This window comes from Pygoscelis adeliae, unplaced genomic scaffold (assembly GCF_000699105.1).
Source record: "Pygoscelis adeliae isolate BGI_AS28 unplaced genomic scaffold, ASM69910v1 Scaffold85, whole genome shotgun sequence".
In the NCBI taxonomy this organism is placed as follows: domain Eukaryota; kingdom Metazoa; phylum Chordata; class Aves; order Sphenisciformes; family Spheniscidae; genus Pygoscelis; species Pygoscelis adeliae.
The window spans coordinates 4,269,051-4,289,206 of NW_008824900.1; the positions used below are offsets into that span (position 1 = coordinate 4,269,051).

The window sequence follows — 20,156 nt, forward strand, 5'->3', positions numbered from 1 at the left end:
CCAAAAGGGTACCGGTGGGCTTTTGGTATAGCTGCCTTGGAGATGGAGGAAATTAAACAGCTGTCTGCCTTGCCTGGTCTCTCGGAGGACCCCTCTGTTGTGGGGTTGCTGAAGGTCGAAGACCAACAAGTGCCAATCGCTACCACCACGGTACACCGGCGGCAATATCGCACCAACCGAGACTCCTTGATTCCCATTCAAGAGCTAATCATCAACTGAAGAGCCAAGGAGTCAATTGTAATACACTACCAAATACCTATTCATGCTTTTCTATTCTCCTCCCTACAGAGAATGCAAGTTATTACAGTCCCATATTATACAGTCTCATCTCTTTCATTCAGGACACTTTTAGCTCCAGAGATCCCTGAGGTGTCAGCCACGGGAACTGCATCCTCACCAAACATCTTAGCAAAAAGGAAAATCTGGGTGGGCTCAAGGTGCAAGTGACAGGTGAGGATGACAGAGCCTGATCGGTTTGGTCATCTAAATGAAATCATCTTTCCAGAGAGAAACCACTCTGAGGCAAAAAGAAGGTACAATCATGCTGCCTGATCTGTAACCGAGTTTAGTGCCCTATTACCACATTGATTGGGTCTTTGCACAGTTCTTCCTCTGCAGAAGCTGAAGGCAGAAAATACGTAAGCCCACTTGACACACTCTCCTGCTGGAATGTCCAAACCTGTGATACAAGCAAACATAAAGTGACACTTCTATTGTGGGGAAACTTCAGCAGCTGATGGCATGCTGTTTAATCCTTCTGTAGGTGCCATCAGACAAAATACTAAGGAGAGCAGCTCTATGTAGCAGTTACTTATATTGATCTGGAAAACACTGCACATGGCAGCTTATTTGCACCATCTGCTACAGAAATGTCAGTCAAAGGGAGCAAGGTAGACACCTGGGGGTGTCCACACTGAGAAATCACTTAGAAGAGGAAAGAACCTCCAGCGGGGGGGAAAAAACCAATCTACAAAAAATGAATAGTTTATGCTGTCAAAAGGACTAAAGCTTCTGAGGAAGAGCAGCAGCTGGCACAAGAGCTGCCAGCCTGAGTTTTAGTGAATGTCCTGAACTCCCCTGCAGCCAGGTAGCTCCCCCTTTTCATGCTTAAATGTCTGACAGGTGGCCTGATTTTAAAGCTAACAGCAGATTTTCAGGGCTTTCAGTAGCACAAATGGTTGGTGAAAAGTACAAGGAATATACGTCCCCTAAATAAACTAACCATCCAACTGAACAAGCCCTAGCAGTGGCTGAAATTATGGATAGCTTCTTTAAAAAAATCACAGCAGGAAAGGTAGCATTCAGCTGACTGTCTATAATGCGTAATTTAGCTGTCACCCAGGACATATAACTTGCACAGGCTCAGTAGGAGCAGGAGCTCTGCCTCCAGTTTGGAAGACCTTGGGTGAGGTTCATCTCACATTACGTCACATCTCTATCTTAGGATGGGACAAACGGTGCTTGAGAAATGCCAGTTGAGAATGCCTTGAGAAATGACGACAGAGGGAGTCCAGACAGAAACATGGAGACAGCAGAGAAGGAAACAGTAGGAAGGATAACTTTTTAAAGAAGGGAACCTGCACTCTAAGGAAAGATTTGGGGACTTCAGGGTTTTTCGCATAAGAAATACGTTACAATCCCCTACGTGTTTGGGAGAAGGAGAGTAAAAATTAAAAGGACAAGCAGTTCCCAAAAAAGGACCAAAAGTAACAGCTTAATCTAGTATAGGAAGAAATGTGTCCTGTGTTCATCATAAATATTATAATAGCAGGCGAGATGTGCCTTGAAACAGCCACTAGAGTAGATGTACTTAAATCCACTATGGGTAACTTAGCCTTCTCACTTCAAAACAAAACAAACCTAAACAAACTATATTGATAAATTATGATTATTGTAATCCAGTATTATTAACAAAGATACACATGCTATTATCAAGCCTATATGTTTAGAAAAGATTACTAGAGGTAACACATTCCTGTTACCCAGATGAATACTGATACAAGTAGTGAGTCATTCTCATACCTTTTGAGGATTAAGAATGAAAATTCAGTCTCTTTGTCCAACCAGGCAGAACAGGCTACTTCAGAGAGAGAAAAGGATGGCACTCAAGTCTAAATCTCAGATCTTAAGGAAGAAGGACAATAATATTTGCCAGAATATTTACCAAGATTGCCAGAAGCAGGATTAGACAGTACATTTAAGACTATCTCATCTCAACAGATTTTATGAAGATCAAAGTCAATACTTCAGATTGACAGTAAATGTACAGGGCCATGCTAATTAGAGGAGGGAAGAAAATGTAAGCATGGACCTAAAAGCATACCAAAGGGATGGGAGGTTGAAAAGAAATGACAACTAGTTGCACACTGGCCTGACAAACAAGCTTTGTCAGAAATTCACCCTGCGAAAGCACATTCCTACGAGAGAGAGTTCTGCAAATATAAGGAGGGACTGTACAAAACACCATGTTCTGTGTTGAGTCCCCACCCAAATCCAGGTCCATCTGTATCATCTCTATTTAAATTTGAGAAATACTAATTCTGCCCTTTGAATCTATTCTACATTGGACATCGAAGCTTCCATGCAATTTTAAAATATTTAAATATTTTAAATCACAGGCAATCGTTTTCCTTTCTGATATCTGTACAGTGCAGTTGGGGAAAAAAGAAAAAGAGCCATGTACTACACAGCATGCCTGACATCAGTCTGTTCAGTATCACAGTACAGATCAATATTTCTCAGTTTCTGCAAAGCCTATAGTATTCTTTAAAATCTGTGGAAAAAAGCTTACCCAGTTTTCAAGCTGACCAAGGCATCTTCAACTCCTTTCTGATTATACTTTGTCATGTAGAGGTGCATATCAGGGTAGTTGTTTCTAATATTCCTCTCTGTGCTTCCATTTGGGACCGTTCCAAATCGAAAAGGAGGTGAATAATCATATGGCCTTTGAAACTAGAGAGAAAAGGGAAAAGCAAAGTGTTTCAGGCATTCAAAATGTGAAGAAGGGCAATTTCAGGTTGAAAAAAACAGAAGTTGTATAAGCTGCCTCAAATTTCTTCTAGGCAAATGCTGTGGGTTAATTCAGCTCTATTATACCAGAAACTGTCTTCACACTGACTGAACTTACAGAAACATCTACATCCAAAGTAAAAACAGCTCAGTTTTGCCACTGTAACGTGACTTTCTCCCATGCATTGTAATATGGCAGGACAGCGGAAACTGGAGCAGAAAGATACTGGAAGATGTTTTTCATCTGCCAACATCTCCCTAGAGAACCCAAATTACAAGCAGACACACTGGTAAACAGCAATCGAAAGAAAACAGTATTTTGTTGATTTTGTTGAGACATTGTGGGTCCCCACACGAAGGCGGCAAATGATCATTTGCACTACTTGATAGGGAGCCTAACGCACTGCTCCCGGAGGGGTGCAGGTCATTGCAGGAAGCTTGTGCGCAGGGAGGGACAGGGTGAGGGCTGGCTTTCCTTCCACCGCCGTGACTCAAGGGGAATGAAAGTTCCCCAGGGGCTCAGCAGCTACATCACTTGACACGAAAAGGGCTTCTGGAGCTCTCACACCTACAATCCTAGTACCTATTTATTCCTACAATTTAAAACTACAAACCATTTGCTTGAGGGCACATAGGTTTATTCTACAATTTTACCCTCTGTGCATCACTCTTGCATCAGCACAGACAAACCAGCCAGGGACTATCTGCAAAGGAATAGCAATTACTCAGGGCACACTCAGGTTTCAGATTTGGAAATCATTCAGATAACCTGACATAAACTTTTGCTAACAGACCTGAAAATTTTATATGTGCCTTTTCAATATCTCCCTTTAAATACCAAGTGACACTTTAGGATTAAGTTAAAATGTCTCTTTAAGAAATAAATGAAAAAGGCCACTCAAACTAGAGGAACTATTGGCTAATGAGGAAATTCAATTGAGCATTGATAAAAGCAGTCACCCATGAATTCCACGGTAAAATGCACCCTGTTTTTACTGTTGCAGTTAGAAGAGCAATCTATATACCCTGTGCTGCAAGAGACAGCTAATATTTATACAGCTGCTGCTTGCTTTGGGCTACATATGTAATACTTCTCTTTTTAAAGTTTGGTCTCAGGGCATCAAGAATTCCCAGGATCCAGTGCCAATTTGCAAAGAGAATACAAATAGGCTTATACAAAAACTGGGAGTATTTTCAATTCCATCAAACCTTGACTATGAAATTATTGCTGCAACAATATTTTCATGTTACAGAACTACGATTAAATGCTTCATTTTAATTAAGCATATTTTGACAACACATAAAGGAATGAACTCTTCTTTATTCGTTTAGCTAACAGATGTCTTACTTTTCTCATTTTCCCTTTTCACAGCTTTACTGTTTAAATTATTACTTTGCTACTACTTTACACATACTAATTGACCCATGCACTAAAATTACGCTGTATACTAGTCATGGTTCTTAGTCTGTATTTGCTGTCTGCTTTTTTGAGTTCATTATGCAGCACTGAAACAAACCCTGCTCTTAAATATATGTCCAGAGATTCTACCGATACAGATGTAGCTTCCTATTAACTTTATTTAGATCTACAGATAATGAATCCCTGAAGTAGTGAGATGGCTTCCAATATCTCCCAATGTCTGTATCAAATTTTCCAGTCAATAGAACTGGAAAAAATAATTAAAGAAACAACGTCGATTTGAAGACCTGTAAAAATTGCTGCTGCTCATGCAGCTGACATTTTTTGGAAATTCAGCTGTGGTGACCATTCTGCAAGCTCAATTCCTAGTCCTGGGGTATGGCAGGGGAACTGGGGGAAAAGGGAGATTATGGTGGAATATCCTGGTAATTTAGAAATGGAGTTTGGTTCTGAATATTCTCACTTTTCAAGAACATTAATGTGAGTTTAAGGAGTTTCCTCCCATAGGAATAGTTGGAGGAATTGAGGGATCTGTCCCAAATTGAACATTCATGGAACACAGAAATATTTCTGCAGGAGAGCAGAGATTAATAAAAAGTAGTAGTTCATTCAAAGATCACAGGGATAACAAGCAGATGAGAATAGTTCGACACACCACCCACAGACTGGAATTTCTTGGCACAAGACACCCAACCAACAAATTTTAACAGTCACGGGGAGATAATTTTTTTAAAACTGCTGTCTGCTACTACTGCCTGCTCACAGACTACTTGTAAAGAAGAAAGAAAGGGTTCAAAATCTTTTTACTAACAGTGCACTTGTATCTAAGGTGTATAAAGTTCTCATCAATAATTTTGAACTTGTATTCTGTGAACTAACATGTCCTGGAGAAGCATATAGGCTCTGTGATTGCAGCAAAGATCTATGTGGCAGGCATGAGACGAGAAAGAAAAAAGGATCAAGTCTCTACATGCACTAATTTTCCCTGAAGCCCCATGATGGGAAATAAAATATATCATGTCTGCAAGGAAACAATTTTCTTCCTAGACATTTTCTGAAATGCTGATTTTTTTTAATCGTTAATAAAATCCTTAAGTTGAATGCACAAGCCCCCTGCTTGAATCATAATTGTGGCGAGATCTACTGTTATTCAGAAGACTAACCAATTTGTTCTTGTTTCCCCATGCTCTGCCAGCTGCTAGAACTGTGGCACATGGCAACAAAACTCCAATCTTTTGCTTTTATTTTGTTTTACATATATGCCTTAATAAAACTGACAATTTCATTAAGCCCGTAAAGTGATCTTTCACAAACATTAAACACTGACTGAATCTGAAGATTTGCATGCTTGCCTGAAAAAGCTGGTATTCAGAGCAGTTGTTTGTTATTGTTCTGGAGTATTTTAAGGAACTGTGGAAAACATTACTATAATAGTAGAAAATAGTAAATATTCTCCCTCTGCTAACACAGATTTTAACAGGAATTATGGCTGGTTTGGAGTGATAGAAAAACACTCATATTTGAACTCTCTCATTTCTTCTTTTACAAGATGGAAAACACTGACAATCTGATTTCTGATGTTTGAAAAATATAGCTATTAGTAATTCCAAGACTATTATTATAATCATCAGTTACTGAAATACATTTGATATCTATGCCTGACAACCCTCAAAAAGCACTGTAAGGTCCAATATTGAAGTGGAGAGATTGACTGGGGTGAGAGGGTCACCCTAACTACCCCATCATCCATGCTGCCTTTTGACCTCAGCCTGCTCTGTTTTCTCTAAGTAACTATAGAACTTGTGACATTTTATTGCACAAAAATATAAAGCCTGGTTACAAGAATACTCTGAATCATGCAAAAATAAGGAACCTGTAAATGGCATAATTAAGGCTTCCTATTAAGGTTGAAGAGAATCCCCTAGATCACATGCACGTGAGGCATTTCTTAAAATGTGCCTGTGTAGAGGAATCGCAGCAGATAAACGCTTTGCAAGACAATTCTGTCCACTGCTGTCTACTCTATCTACTCTCCTTTAGGAATCTTCTTGCTCTTTCATTATATGAAAAAGGCATAAATGGTCTCAAAAGTAACAAGTGCTACGAATACCAGCTTTGCTGGATACATTTGGACTCATTTTCTGTACCTTTTTATGAACACAAAGCTTTTAAAAATCTTTTACATACACAAGAATGTCAAAATATAATTTTCCTTCTCATTTTCTGAATCATCTGAGTTTATGAACACCCACCCCTAGTAACTCCAGTACATGCTGTGCCATGTATTTCTGGGTGACACATAGATGACATGGCATGCAGAAATTCATTAGCAACATTATGAAGGTTGAGGAAACTATCAAGAGGTCTTAAAGTGAAGGAGGGTAAATAGCACCTTATCATGTGTTCAGCAAACCTGGTGAACCAGATGCCAGAGTGTAACACATTTCCTGAATGGGAAAATATTGAATGCTGAGGGTCAGGGATGACTGCTCAGAGAGAGAAGGGTTTTTTCCTGGCTTCTCTTCTCTATAGTCTATCATATATGGAACTGGATTTAGAAAACCCACTATCTCTAATTGGGAATACTTTATTGCATTGACAATACAGCATTGACAAAAGAGCTCGACTCCTCAGTTGTGGCAGTAGGAAAAAGGGGAGAGGGGAAGTATAGTAAACTGATTTACCAGCCCAGAAGTTTTTTCAAAAATTTATTGCACTTCTAGATATTACTTATTTATAATTAATTTGACCCATACTTTGGTTCCTTCTCACTGGCCTTTGCCTATTACCGCTTTGCTTGCAGCAAGGTTCAGAGTTCTTTACTGAACAGCAGTAAAGTTGTTGCAAATTCCTGAACTGTTCTCCTACTAACAACATTGCAGCAACAAGGCAAAGAGGGGAGAAAAATAATTTAACATAAATCAGATTATATTCCCATAAATTATCCTTAATTAATTGAATTTTTAAAATCCAAGAAACCTCAGGATTGTGGAGGATGTAAAACCTGTGTATGGCAAGAAGAATGTTTTGAAATAGATCACTGCTTTTCTGGACTTCTGGCTTGTTTAATTTAATCAGAAAAGGCATGGCTCCCCTGATTTATCTCTATATGCTTCAGGCAAAATTTGAAGAACTGTAAAATAAAAACAAAGGTGGCAGATCAAATAAATGATCAGCAGACCAACAAAAACAGATGGTATTTTCTGATTCAAGTATTTTTCTATTTTTATTTTGCTTTTTGTGGAATGAAAATCCTCCTTAGCAGAGAGAATAAAAAAATGACAAAAATAAGGAAGTTATTAGCCAAAGCTACAGAACAAATACCGACATTTTCCCAGCCCATGGGTGAGAGTGGCAAACAGCCAGCAGAGAGAGGAAGATAAGGGTGCACTGGCAGACCCGAATGCTGGTGCTGTGCCAGGTACAAGCCAAATCCTGCCAAAACCAAGACTTCCCAGGAAAATGCTCTGTACTTTCTCACAAACAGGAGGAAGACATTTCTCAAATCCTTTTTTTTTTTTATCCTCAAGAGAAGAATACCTTTTATCTGTCTCCTACTAAGAATATTATCTTAAAATAGAGGTATATTTAACAGTCTTCATACTCTTTCAAAGGTTTTGCGACAACACAACTTAATGAAAACAAAACTACTATCATTTTTTGTTTCTTTTTATCTGTCTTTCCTCTAACCATGCTTGCAATTCATGCTTTGATACTTCAGGACATCAATCAAAGGCTGGTCATAAAAAGCAGTTAAAACAAAAAACAGACACAAGGCTATCTGAGCTGTTGCCTTCTTTTGAACAACAATTTCATTTATTTTCTGTCCTTCAAGAAAAATCCCTTGTGAAGTTCTCCCCTGTGCTATACTCTGTTTAAATACTACTTCTTAATGTCAATATGTAGTTTCATTTTAAAACAACTGGGCACAAACTTGAAAACGGCATGTCCTTCATGCATTTTGTGCATATCCATCACAACAATAATTTTGCAAATGAACTTCAATCCCTCTATCCAATACCACTATTACAAAGCAGTCACACAAATGAAATAAAAAAGAAGTAATTGCTAGGTTTCTGATTTATAAGACTATTGATTTAACTTCACAAGTACAAAGATCCAGGAAGTATACTTTCAGCAGAAGAAAGTTCAGTCAAGCTAGAGCAATATGAAAAATAAGCATATTTATTATTTGCGAGTTTGTGTGAAACTTCAGTAGGGTTTAAGTGAACTATCAGAGTCCACTGCTCAAGGTGAAATTCTCACAAAAGCTTTTGAATTAGGAAAGCATCTTCCACAAACACATCAAAATTCTGCACCTTATCCTATGCAATTTACATCTCACTTCAATGTGATAACACACAACTCCAAATTTTCTTATCTGTTTATTTTTCCTATTTAGTCTTGCCATTTTATACAAGGAAAACATTCAAACATCCAAGACAATATGTATCACTTTTTATAGTTTCTCTTTGCTTATTTGTGCTGGCACCACTTTAAATCAGAACTCTTTCTATAACTTCCTTGCACAAAAAGCAAAAAGACATTTTTTCAGGAGCATAAACTGGCTTCCGATAATTACTGGATAGTTTTATGAATATTTTGTCAATTAATATATTATTAATATTCCACACAGAGATGTTCAAATAATTTTAAATATGCCTTCCCTGCATTCAAATTGACTTTTTCTTTCTTCAAGCTTTTGTATATTGGTGAAGCATTCCTTTTAATCAAACAGGAATTGATTTCCATCACAAAATAAAGGTACTTTTCAATTAATGCAGTTACTTTTGAAAAGGCAACTCAAAGACTTTGAAAACAGTCTGATATTTTCATGCTTTGGGTCTTAAGTTTGTTACTAAAGGGTTACACTCAGAATGAAATCATCCAGGTTTAGCTTATTATCCTGCTCAGAGTTTTTTTTAACACAAAGTACGAATTTGTAGAAGGATTATGAAGAATGGACACTGACCTCTTTTGAGCTGAAGACCTACCTTTTTATCACTCAGTCCAGTCACTTGGTCAACAAATTCCTCTTGAATCATAAATGCAGCTAAGTTGGCAGTATAACTAGCCAGGAAAATGACAGCAAAGAAAGCCCAAACCGACACCATGATTTTACTTGTCGTCCCTTTGGGGTTTTGCACAGGCACAGAGTTGTTGAATACCAAGCCCCAGAGTAACCACACTGCCTTTCCAATGGTAAAGGATGGTCCATGGGGATCTGTAATTGCAAAGAGCAGTTATTTTAGTTGCAGTTAAATTAAACCTTGGCAAGATACCCTACATAATAACAACAAATTAGTCACAAAGACATGGTTAAAAAAAATATTTCAATACATACTCACTGTACTCCCAATGGAATCACAAGATTTACCATAGGTGTTCTCTATTGTAATGACATTAATTTCCATATTTGTAAAAAATAATTCAACATTTTTCTACGTGGCATTTAGTTCAAAAGTTTTAACATGAAAATGGAAAGCATAGGTTTGGAGAAGCAAACTGGTGTCTCTTGCAGTAAGATATGTGCCATAGTACTGGCCCTTTCAGTCTCCTGTGCCAGCAAACATGTAAAAGGAAAACTGTGGGTTTAAGTCTTAATGATTCAATTCTAGTACTTTTCTCACCCAAATTATTGTTTACCACCTCCAGTCTTCCAACATCGTGCTTTTTGAACTTTATGTAGGCATATTTAAGATCAAAATGTATGAATACATCACCTACTTTTAAGCAACTTTACACTCAGAGAATAAATCACTAAGTCAACACAAACGAGCTACCTGTAGAAATACGTAACTGAGAGCAAATGAAACTCTGGCTACCTCACATGTTCAGAGTCAGTTCCGTGGCTTCAAATGTGTTGGCATTACAGGCAAAAACCCATCCCAGATAATCTATTCTGTAATTTTTGTTATTCCTGTTTTCAGTCAGCTTTTAATTCATCCCAAAGCAAGAAGAAGTGGTCAGCATGATGCCCTCACGCCCACATAGTGGCAGAAGTGGATTAGCAATGCTATTATCCACTTAAAAGGCCTTATTTGTAGAGCCCTATGAGAATAAAGGGAAGTTTGTTCTTACCCAGCTCCAGGTAAGTACAGTGCAGTCATCACATATTGCTCATCATCTAGACTCCCTTTATCCTCAATAGAAAGAAACAGGCCTCCCCTGACTGTGACTCATTTGACCTTTTTATAAGTATCTATTTTATAATTAAATGGCAATTCAGACAATAAGCTTTGATGCAGACACCTGTAATATTACCTCCTTCCCTGCCCTGTCCCTTTATCCGAGGGGATGCACATTACAAACTCAGATTTAGTTATTAATTTAATTATAATTTATTTTAATAAAGATTTAATTATTATTAAAAGAATAAAACCCAAAGTGTCTATCTCAGTGCATGTTCTCATTTCAGTAGAAATGCTCTCTAATACAGTGCAAATTTTTCACAATGCAACTGAGCACAACATCTTAGATTATCCTCTTTCAATTCTGCAGCACTGATAAGAAGATAGAGCACAGTAAAATAAACACAACTGACCTGACTTGGTTTATGAAACTACCTTCTACAGCCATTTGAGATTGAGCTGATACAGGGATAATATGTATTTTATGAGCAACAATGATAAGGGAAGTATATGCCAAGAAAGCAGTCTAAAGGTCTGTTTAGGCTACTGGAGTTTGTATTACCATTGAGCTTCATCCTGCCAAAAATGCCTAGGGAAAGGAGTAATCTACATAAAGATTCCCACTTATTTTAAGCTTCCCATGTTTCAAATGAATGGCAGCTGGACTCGTGGCAAGTCTCTAGAGCTAAGTTAGGATGGTCTAGTGCCATAATATGCCTTTGTAGCTGTAAGTGTACTAAATAATCTAGCCCCTAGATCCCCAGTGTCTATATTCACCTTTGATTCCCCTTCCTAGACACAGTGCTTATTTTGGACAGAGGTTACACGTTTACCATCTTATTGAAATGATAACATCATCTGAACATTACAATAATCCCCTTTTTCAGGGAACAAGCCAATCATAATCTAGAAGAAACCATTAGCTTGTAATAGTCTCCAGAACTGTGTCCACCAAGCTGGAAGATCTCGTTATAAAATGAGGCAAGTATGATTTAGAAATTAAAAACAGGCTGCACTCTCAACTGTAAGTAAAGAAAGGGAAGGATGAGGGCACCACAATACATGGAATCCTCATTCTCAGTTCAAAGTGCTAATAATATACAACTGCAGCTTTCACTAAGAAAGGCAAGCTCTGTATTAAATTTGTTGTGCTGGTATATTTTGAAAATGAAGTTTCTATAACCATGGATGTTACACAGAAAGAAGCAATGCCCTTCTGCCGCTGGCCTCATTTCAAGGCTGAGTTCATCAGACTTTTTATAGGGACTATACAAAACTATATACAACGTAACTGCTACTTTTCCAGATTATCCACCAAACCACATCAGTTTAGGTCATTTTCTCTGAATTAACCATGAATTCGTAAGAGTCAGAAGTCTGTAGAACTTATTCCAATCCTTTTTTAAGCTGACACTCTACAACTGATACAGTATACTAACCAAACACTGGCTGAATACAACACTCTCTGATATCACTTACCCTTCTATATGTCTTTATTCCAATTAATTAGAATACAAACATGAACACATAAGCCCTCAAGAACTCATATTTTAAATGAAGAGCAAACATAGTTTCATAGCTCCTTTTACTGTCTTATTCCTACGTTATGTTTATTTTAAAAGATGGGGGGCAAGGGATGGGAAATAATTGATTTTTATAGCTTTAGGGTTGTGTAAAACGCAAAGCTTACCTCTCCCTTGTGCTAAGTTCCTGTTATATCCTACAGGACTAAAGTACTCAAATATAAAGACAGCCATGGCGGACACAATGAGAAGCATCACAAACATCATCACCCAGACAGAAGCACTAAAAGGCTCTGCAGCAAAACAGACAAGAGAAACAGAAACACAGTTCATTAAACCAGTTGCAGCACAAGAATTCAAATGTCTTCAGCTAGGCAAGCCCAGCAGCTTTCTTTAAATTAGCTTTTACCATCCAAAATGCTAGCAAATAACTAAGTAACAATATATAAAGAACTGCTGTTAGTATATATACACAAAATTCATACAGTCAAAATCTTAAATGTAAGTTGCAATTCAAAAACAGGCTGCACACTTTTCTTCGACAAAGCCTTCAGTGACACTGAGTGGCAAATAATTGGTTGACTCGCTGCTTATTCAGTCTACAATCAGGTAGCCCATTTCTATTTATGCTATGTTATATGCATTTATCAACAGAATGGTCCAACCATTATGACTGTGTTTCTGCAGAGCAAAAGCAATTAAGCATACATTTAATACATTTGGTAATTCAGTGAAGTAGACTTCTCTCTCATTTTCTATCCAACAAAAAGTGTTGGGGAAAAAAGCTAAATACTTGCATTCAAACCAAATTTTTTTGTTTCAGAATTTTTTTCTCTCTGTGTTCACTTTCATCTACCTGCAATGAAGACGTCATTTTTACCAATTGCAAACACATCCTTTTGAAAGTCTCATTCTCATCTGGGAGCAAATTTCTGAAATCAAAAGGTTTTCATGGAAAACTGAATGTCAGTTTGAAGACAGAAAAACCACGATTAAATAAAAGAAGTAGGTTGGAACAGAAAACTAAAAGCAGTTTCAAATACCAGACTAAGCACCAACTTTTTGAAAGGATTGGATATGGTAATAGTATGTGATAACGCGAAGTTCTTAAATATCATCTTGCCCAGTCACAAATTCTCTGTCATCTCAGGAGTCCCTGTTGTAGCTGTCATGGTATAAGGATATATGTAAGAAAGGTTTTGTATAGCAAAGTAATATCTCTTTTTCAGGTCAGCTTATTTGGGGGCATTTTATATCCTAATTTTCGTAGATAATGCAAGTGTGAGTGTGCTCTGAAATATGAGGAAAAAAAAATCTTAGTATACTATTTCAAATTAGGACAGACTCAAGAAGCACTTGAAATGACAAGAAATCAGTGTATTCCAATGCTTTGCCTGTTTTTGAAAGCCCAAGAGGTTCCTCCATCCTAACTTCTTCATTCTTTGAATTTAAATTAAGATTTGAACCACTGAAAATTCTTCCATCATTGCAGGAAACGACTATGAGTGAGAATTGAGGTGTGCTAAGGCCAATAGCGCAATCTGAACCTTGCCCAAGTTAGCATGAATGATTCACCCAGGACTAGAATGAAGTGTAATAATTTGGGCCCAAGCATGAAAATCTCATAAGATCATTTGCCTTTGCTAAAATTTCTTCAGAAATTTGGAACCAAGAAAAGACCAAATTCCAAACAGCCCCACTGGTGATTTTGGATGCAAACTAAAAAGGCAAGGCAGGGAAACTTTAAGCCAAACTGTTCTCTTTCCATTTTTAAGATAAGGTTAAGGAACAGTATTTTTTTTTTTTAAATTATTTTATTTTTTAAGAAAGGTTATGAAGTTCTTTCAACTACTATAATTACTTGTTTCGAAGAGAATAGTAAGTTAGCAAAATAACAGAATTCGTAAAAGCCAGAGAAAGATCCGTTCAGATGCAGACAGATAAAGGACATTATGTAGCCAAATACAGTTGTTAACAAATATTATATGAATTAACGTATTAACTGGATTAAATTGGAATTCACATAAAACTATCATACAAATTTGACAGCATTCTCATAGAAGAAAGCAAGCCTGATAAAACTCTTATCAAAAGCAACAGTGTAGAAACAGCAATGGTAATTTGTCAAAATCTAAATAAGGCAAAGGGCAAAACAAGCCGATGTGAAAAAGCGAGTTATAAACAACAGTTTAAGCAGAATGCTCTTTAATAATTTAAGCAGTGTGGTAATGAGGTGGAGGATTAAAAGAAGCAATAGGAAAATAAAAAGCCATTCAGAATAGCGAGCAGTAAGTTTGAACAAGTACAAAATCAATTGAATAACAAAGTCGATCTTCCTGTCATATTAGAGATCAAATTACACATTTAGCACTGTTCTTTGATTCTCAAAGGACAGAAGGAGAACTTCCCTCAGGCAAGCAGCAGGTTTTATAAGAATTTTCAGTAAAGCTATGATATGGCAGAAAAATACTAATATATGACTTGCCAGTGTACATTTCAAATGATTGGCAATGGAGAATACTGAGCAATGAAAAAGATGTCTTACTCCACTGACTTCGAGTTTTACCTCCCACCACCAAAACCAATACTTAAATAATACATAAAATAAATAGGGGCATAGATTTCCTATTCCACCAATGCTCCCAAAAAAGAAAACTGACCTCACCTATGACTCTCTCCCTCTTAAAAATATAGAAACGCGGATTTGAGGTTTCCCTTATTTTGTTTGTTTTTTTAAATAAAGTTGAATCAAATCTCCACAGAATCTTCAAAAAATTTATTTGTGGATCTAGTGTATATGAATTTTAGTATGATATGAAAATGTTTTAATGTGGATAAAATTCTCATTTGAAGGAGACACCCACATCAGAATCAGAACACAGCAGATAATGAGGAAGAGGCTGTCAGCCCATCAGTTACTTAGATATATTGGACACAACCACTGAATGGAAAATCTAGCTCAGACAAAATCCTGTACTTGTCTACATTCATAGTAACAAATCAGAAAAACAGGTATTTCATGAACTGTAATCAAGTGCTATTTAAAAAAAAATACTGTATTTGACAGATTTTAAAAAATATTTTTAAAAAATTATGTAAGATGACTCTATTCTTAGACATTCACTTAATTGAAACAAAATCAGTCTGTGAATAAATTCAGTTATCTGCCTGATCATATTTTGCACGGCAAAGCATTTTACTACTATGCACACCTCATCGAAATACACAGTCAATTCCAGTAAAGCAGCAGTTTCATCTACGTCTAAAAAACCAGAACATACTTCTGAGAGCACAGACTTGATTTATTGGTGCAGTAAATCAGATTTCTTCAAAAGTAATGCTATTCTATTGAGCTTTATAAGAAGGGGTTATTTTTACCTTTTTGAATTATATATATGCCCAACTAAACCAATAACATGAAATGCATTTTAGAAATCTAATAACTATGTTGTGAAAAATGCAAAAGGAGCCTCTCTTTTGATGGTAGCTGTTAGCAGGTTTTTAAGAGATAAGCAGAGTCCATAGTAAAAATCAACTGCACTTGCAGCACATTTAGAGAACACCCCAGTACTTATATTTCAAATTATAATTTCAACATGCCGCAAGTGCAATTTTAAGAAAGAATTAACTTTACAAGTCAGTGACTTATAGAAAAGACAAGACGCCATCTGAATATTTTCATTAAAAGTACAGCCTCTTATAACTTCATTAAAAAGTCTTTCATTCATTAAACAAAAACATTAACCACCAACAAAATCTGTTTAGGTATCACCGCATTTGGGAAGTTATTTGATTACTCACTGTGTCATACTTATTGGCATCATCTCTGTAATGTGCCTTTATGGAACAGGTATGAGAAATAAGCTCGATGGCTAAACGATGATTCTTGTGCAAGAAAACCCAATTATTTGCCCACTTGTAGCTGATAATACACCAACAAACTGCTCCTCGATGGCTACAAGTGATTTCAGTGGAAGTGAAGAACTTACACTTAGCAATCTAAAAAGAAACCAGACAGTCAGTGATGCAAAAATGGCATCACTGCTGACCCAATGGACTTGAACATACTAAACTGTTCCGTAAGATATCTGGAAAATACTGATTTTTTTTTTTCAATTTCACTTAAATTATTTTAGTGTCGCTAGCACTACTTTCCTGTGCAAAATATCCTTAAAAATACTGGGCCCAAATACACTATGAGGAACATAACAGCATTCCAGGCACTTTGATCCATCTCATGGCTCATTCTCTTTTCAGCTTCAGGTAAATTCAGGCTAACCACCAAATACAGAAGTAAACAATAAGCACTAAAAGAGAAGGAGAGGGAAATAACGAAAGGAGAAATGAACAATTGAAACAAGAAGCAAACAAGGAAAGAAGACAAAAGTCTTTGTTTCTTTATATCCCACCTCCTTTCTGTCCAGCCTTTCATTTCTTTGCTATATCTCCGCTGTTCAACTGCATCATCACAACTCCACTGTTCAATTGCATCAATGCAGAAAACACTCAGAAGCTCTCCAGTGCAATAGTATGGTGTTCAGAAGCCAGAGGTAACTTATCAAATTAGCTGTCAGATCTCTTCTAATCATAAGAAAGTCTCTTTTTCTTAGCTATTCTACAAGGGGTTTTTAAATTATTTTGTGAATGTGAACGTTAAAAAGATATGAAACCATTTCTAATGGGCTAAACAAACATAAATCAGTTTGTAAAGAAGCGGTTTTTGAGGAAGTAGTTTTCCCAGCTGAAGATTTTGGGGGATTCTTTTTCATATTGAAATCACTATCATTGGTTTTCACTTACTGCATCTGAAACCAACAGCACTATCCTCATGTGCTAATAATCATGTTAATCAGCATGTCAACACGGTACAAACTTCCTAATGTAAAATTCAAAACTTGACAGAAACATGTCAATGCACTGTATTGCTTAACGAACAATGAAACCTACCCAACTCTACAGAAATGCAATTAAATGATCTGGATGGGTTGGAGAATCATACCTAGAAAAGCAGACGGTGAAACTGTGCCATTGCTCCGTGACACCATGACACTAATCCCAGTCTCAACAAACGGCACTGAAAAGTCAACCACTTCAGAGCGCTCTTCATTAATAGTGAGAGACCCCACAGCCATAACGGCACGATGATATACCACCTGATCCACAAAGAGAAGACACCACCAATATTACTCAGTAGAGAATACCTCATTTCTCCAAAAGAATTAAAAACAAACATTGCTAAGTTCTTACTTAAGAGCTCTTTTACCTAACAGAACTTACTTCACCAATCATTCCATTCCACACATTATTGACTTTTTTGCCATGTTTCCCATTAGTCACCAAATACAGGTCATATGTGAACTTGACAGTTTTAGACAACTTCTTCAGGATATCGATGCAGAATCCTTTGCAGCACTTCTTTACGTTAGTTCCCTCATTAGTTGAGTTGCTGTCAACAGAGAAGAGAGACATAAACATTTATACTGCGAAAAACAGAAGAACCACAACAGCAAGATTCAGCGTATTGTGAAACAACATTTTGTCATACTTGTGAGTGACCATGTTTTTCTGAATTGATGGAGAAATAATCCACAGGATGCTTTATATGGCGTTTATAGCTCTTACTAGTTATAACACAGTTGCTTGATGATAAATAGAAGATAATGATAGACCTTGTATGACATGCTTTCTGCTGCAGTAGCCAGCATACTGCACTCCACTTCTCCATCAATACATACAGTCTTCCCTTACTAATCTCTCTCTTAGGCTTAGATTAAACATTTATTACTTTTACTCTCAAGACATACATAAGACTACATGTAATTTAGTAATTAGAAAACTTCCCAAGATGTAAGCTATATAAAGGCACAGCAGTTCACCATACTGAAAATGGATCCTGCACCTTTTTCTGCTCTTTGAAAAGGTGAGTTTCAGGCCATCTTTGAGTGCAAAGATAAGGGCTTTCCCTTTATTTTTTTTCTGAAATGTTCATTTCATGATCTCCAGAACTTTTTAGTATAAGCATCTTCAGAAGCCAAGGCAATATTTTGCGGCCTTTGAAAGAATTCAAAATTAAACTAAAACTAGTTTAGAACTTGACTAAGTACAGTTATGGCAAAAAAAATGTTTCTCTGGACTTCAGAGAAGCATGTGCACAACCATTTAGCAGTCTCTGGAAATCGTCAGAAACATGCATTATATTCCCTAAATCTGCTCAGTAAAAAAACATTGCTACTATATTCAGTTCATAAACATGTAGACTGAAGCACAGGATGGGTGAAACAACACTGATAAATGCACAATGAGAAATTTTCCACTGATTTCTAATGACCGCTCCAAAGTTATAGAGCAATCAAAGCAGGGGACTTTTCTCTAGATGGTATGTCACAATGGTATTTTATGCTGGAGTAGTTTATCCTGTACCAAATTTCAGCATAAACATACATTTTCAATAGGAGATGTTCTCAAATCATTAAAGACTAAGTAAAACAGGCATATTTCAACGTAAGTGGAAACGATTCAAAGAGGACTCATTAAAACAATCCTATTTTAGAACGCAATCTTCTTTCATGTGACTGAAAAGTGCTAATTCGAGTTGACTTTTAATTTACTATAAACTTACTATCTTGTCATTAATTCAATGTGACTTACATGTATGTAACCAGAACCTTTCAACTTATTGAAAAGGAAGACGTGCAAACAAGAGCATACTGTGTGGGAAAGGGAAAAAGAAAGAGGAAATTAAATACAGAAGGAAAAGCAAAGATAGGAAGCAAAGGAAAAGAACAGCAGAGTATCAGAACACAATCATACAATGAAAGAAGCAAAGAAAAGAATTAATGAGAAAATAGGGGAATATATTTTGCACTCAGAAAAAAAGAAAAGGAACACTGTGTATTTACTTACTTAATTTTGACAAATTTACGACATGGCACGGTGTTTTTTTGGCAACTTTCCATCAAAGGATCCACGTCCTCAACAATGACAAAAGGAGCCTCCTCCAGGGTGACAATACTCAAATGGTTATCATCTGGGTCACTGTCTGCAAAAGAGCTGTACCTTGGCCAGACAGAGTACTTCAGGCTCAGTGAGTTGTTCTCCCATTTCCCCACCTGAAATGCCAGGATACACAGGCTGCTGATATCTGCTTGCTTGTTTTTGACAAATGAGATCTAATATTAAATGTGCTGGGATACAGGTACAGGAAATTACATTGCAAACAGTTGTCTTGGGTTTTTGTTATCAAAATTACTTTAGACGTTTTTAGTAATTGCATGAAGTGAGAAAATGCACTGTGGTAAAGACAAGGTAACGTTATTTTAAGAGTTAACAGCTTTATAAAGACTGAATGACATCAGTTAACACTACCTACTACCTGGCTAGAGCTGCACTGAAATTTGGCATGCATCATTTCCATTTGAGCCAGAACAGCAACCAGATACTCCATTTGTAATCAGGACCAATTTGCAGTAATAAGAAAACAGTTCTCAAAAAAAGGAAAAAAAAAAAAAAGAAAACTAACCCCACACACACATACACATCAGACTGGTAACCAAAGTATCATAATATCATTTCTATATCTTCTCAAAAGAGAAGACTCTTCTATTCTTATAGTTCCAAAAGCCATTGTGAAAGCCTTTACCCAGGGTTCCATCACACCTGAGCCAGGCTAAGGTTTTAGCAAAACCACAGTTTTAGTAAACACAAGTTCAATTGTGCATGATTTAGTTCTTATTAGAAATAAAGTATTTTATCGTGCTTTAGTTAATGCCAACTGTTGGAGGAGTTTAAGAAAGCATATTCCACTTTACATTAAAATTGTCTATTTATTTACTATCATAAATTATCCCTTCTAAATTAACCTACATTTCTTTCCACTTCCAGAACACCAGAAAGGGGCATATGATTTAAATATTTTGAAAACTCTAGCATTTTCTTCCTCAGATTGTGTATAACCACTTTGTATCCATAAATCTAATTGCATGTTTTATCCAAGTAGCGATGACAGATAATATAAATGAGCTAGCAATCCACAAAATATATAACCTAACACATTTTAATAATTCTTCAGTTGCT

At 36.7% G+C, this 20,156-nt stretch overlaps 1 protein-coding gene across 1 annotated transcript in view; it reads right to left on the reverse strand.

Annotated features, from left to right (window-relative positions):
• The window catches only part of GRIN2A (glutamate receptor, ionotropic, N-methyl D-aspartate 2A), a 184,505-nt gene that overhangs the window by 37,085 nt on the left and 127,264 nt on the right, over positions 1-20,156 (reverse strand). Inside the window, exons 4-9 of the mRNA XM_009324731.1 lie at positions 18,987-19,192; positions 17,361-17,529; positions 17,083-17,236; positions 12,251-12,376; positions 9,424-9,653; positions 2,792-2,952 (exon numbers count right to left, since the gene is read on the reverse strand). Of these exons, the coding sequence (XP_009323006.1) occupies positions 2,792-2,952; positions 9,424-9,653; positions 12,251-12,376; positions 17,083-17,236; positions 17,361-17,529; positions 18,987-19,192 (1,046 nt within the window). The remainder of the gene's footprint in view (positions 1-2,791; positions 2,953-9,423; positions 9,654-12,250; positions 12,377-17,082; positions 17,237-17,360; positions 17,530-18,986; positions 19,193-20,156) is intronic.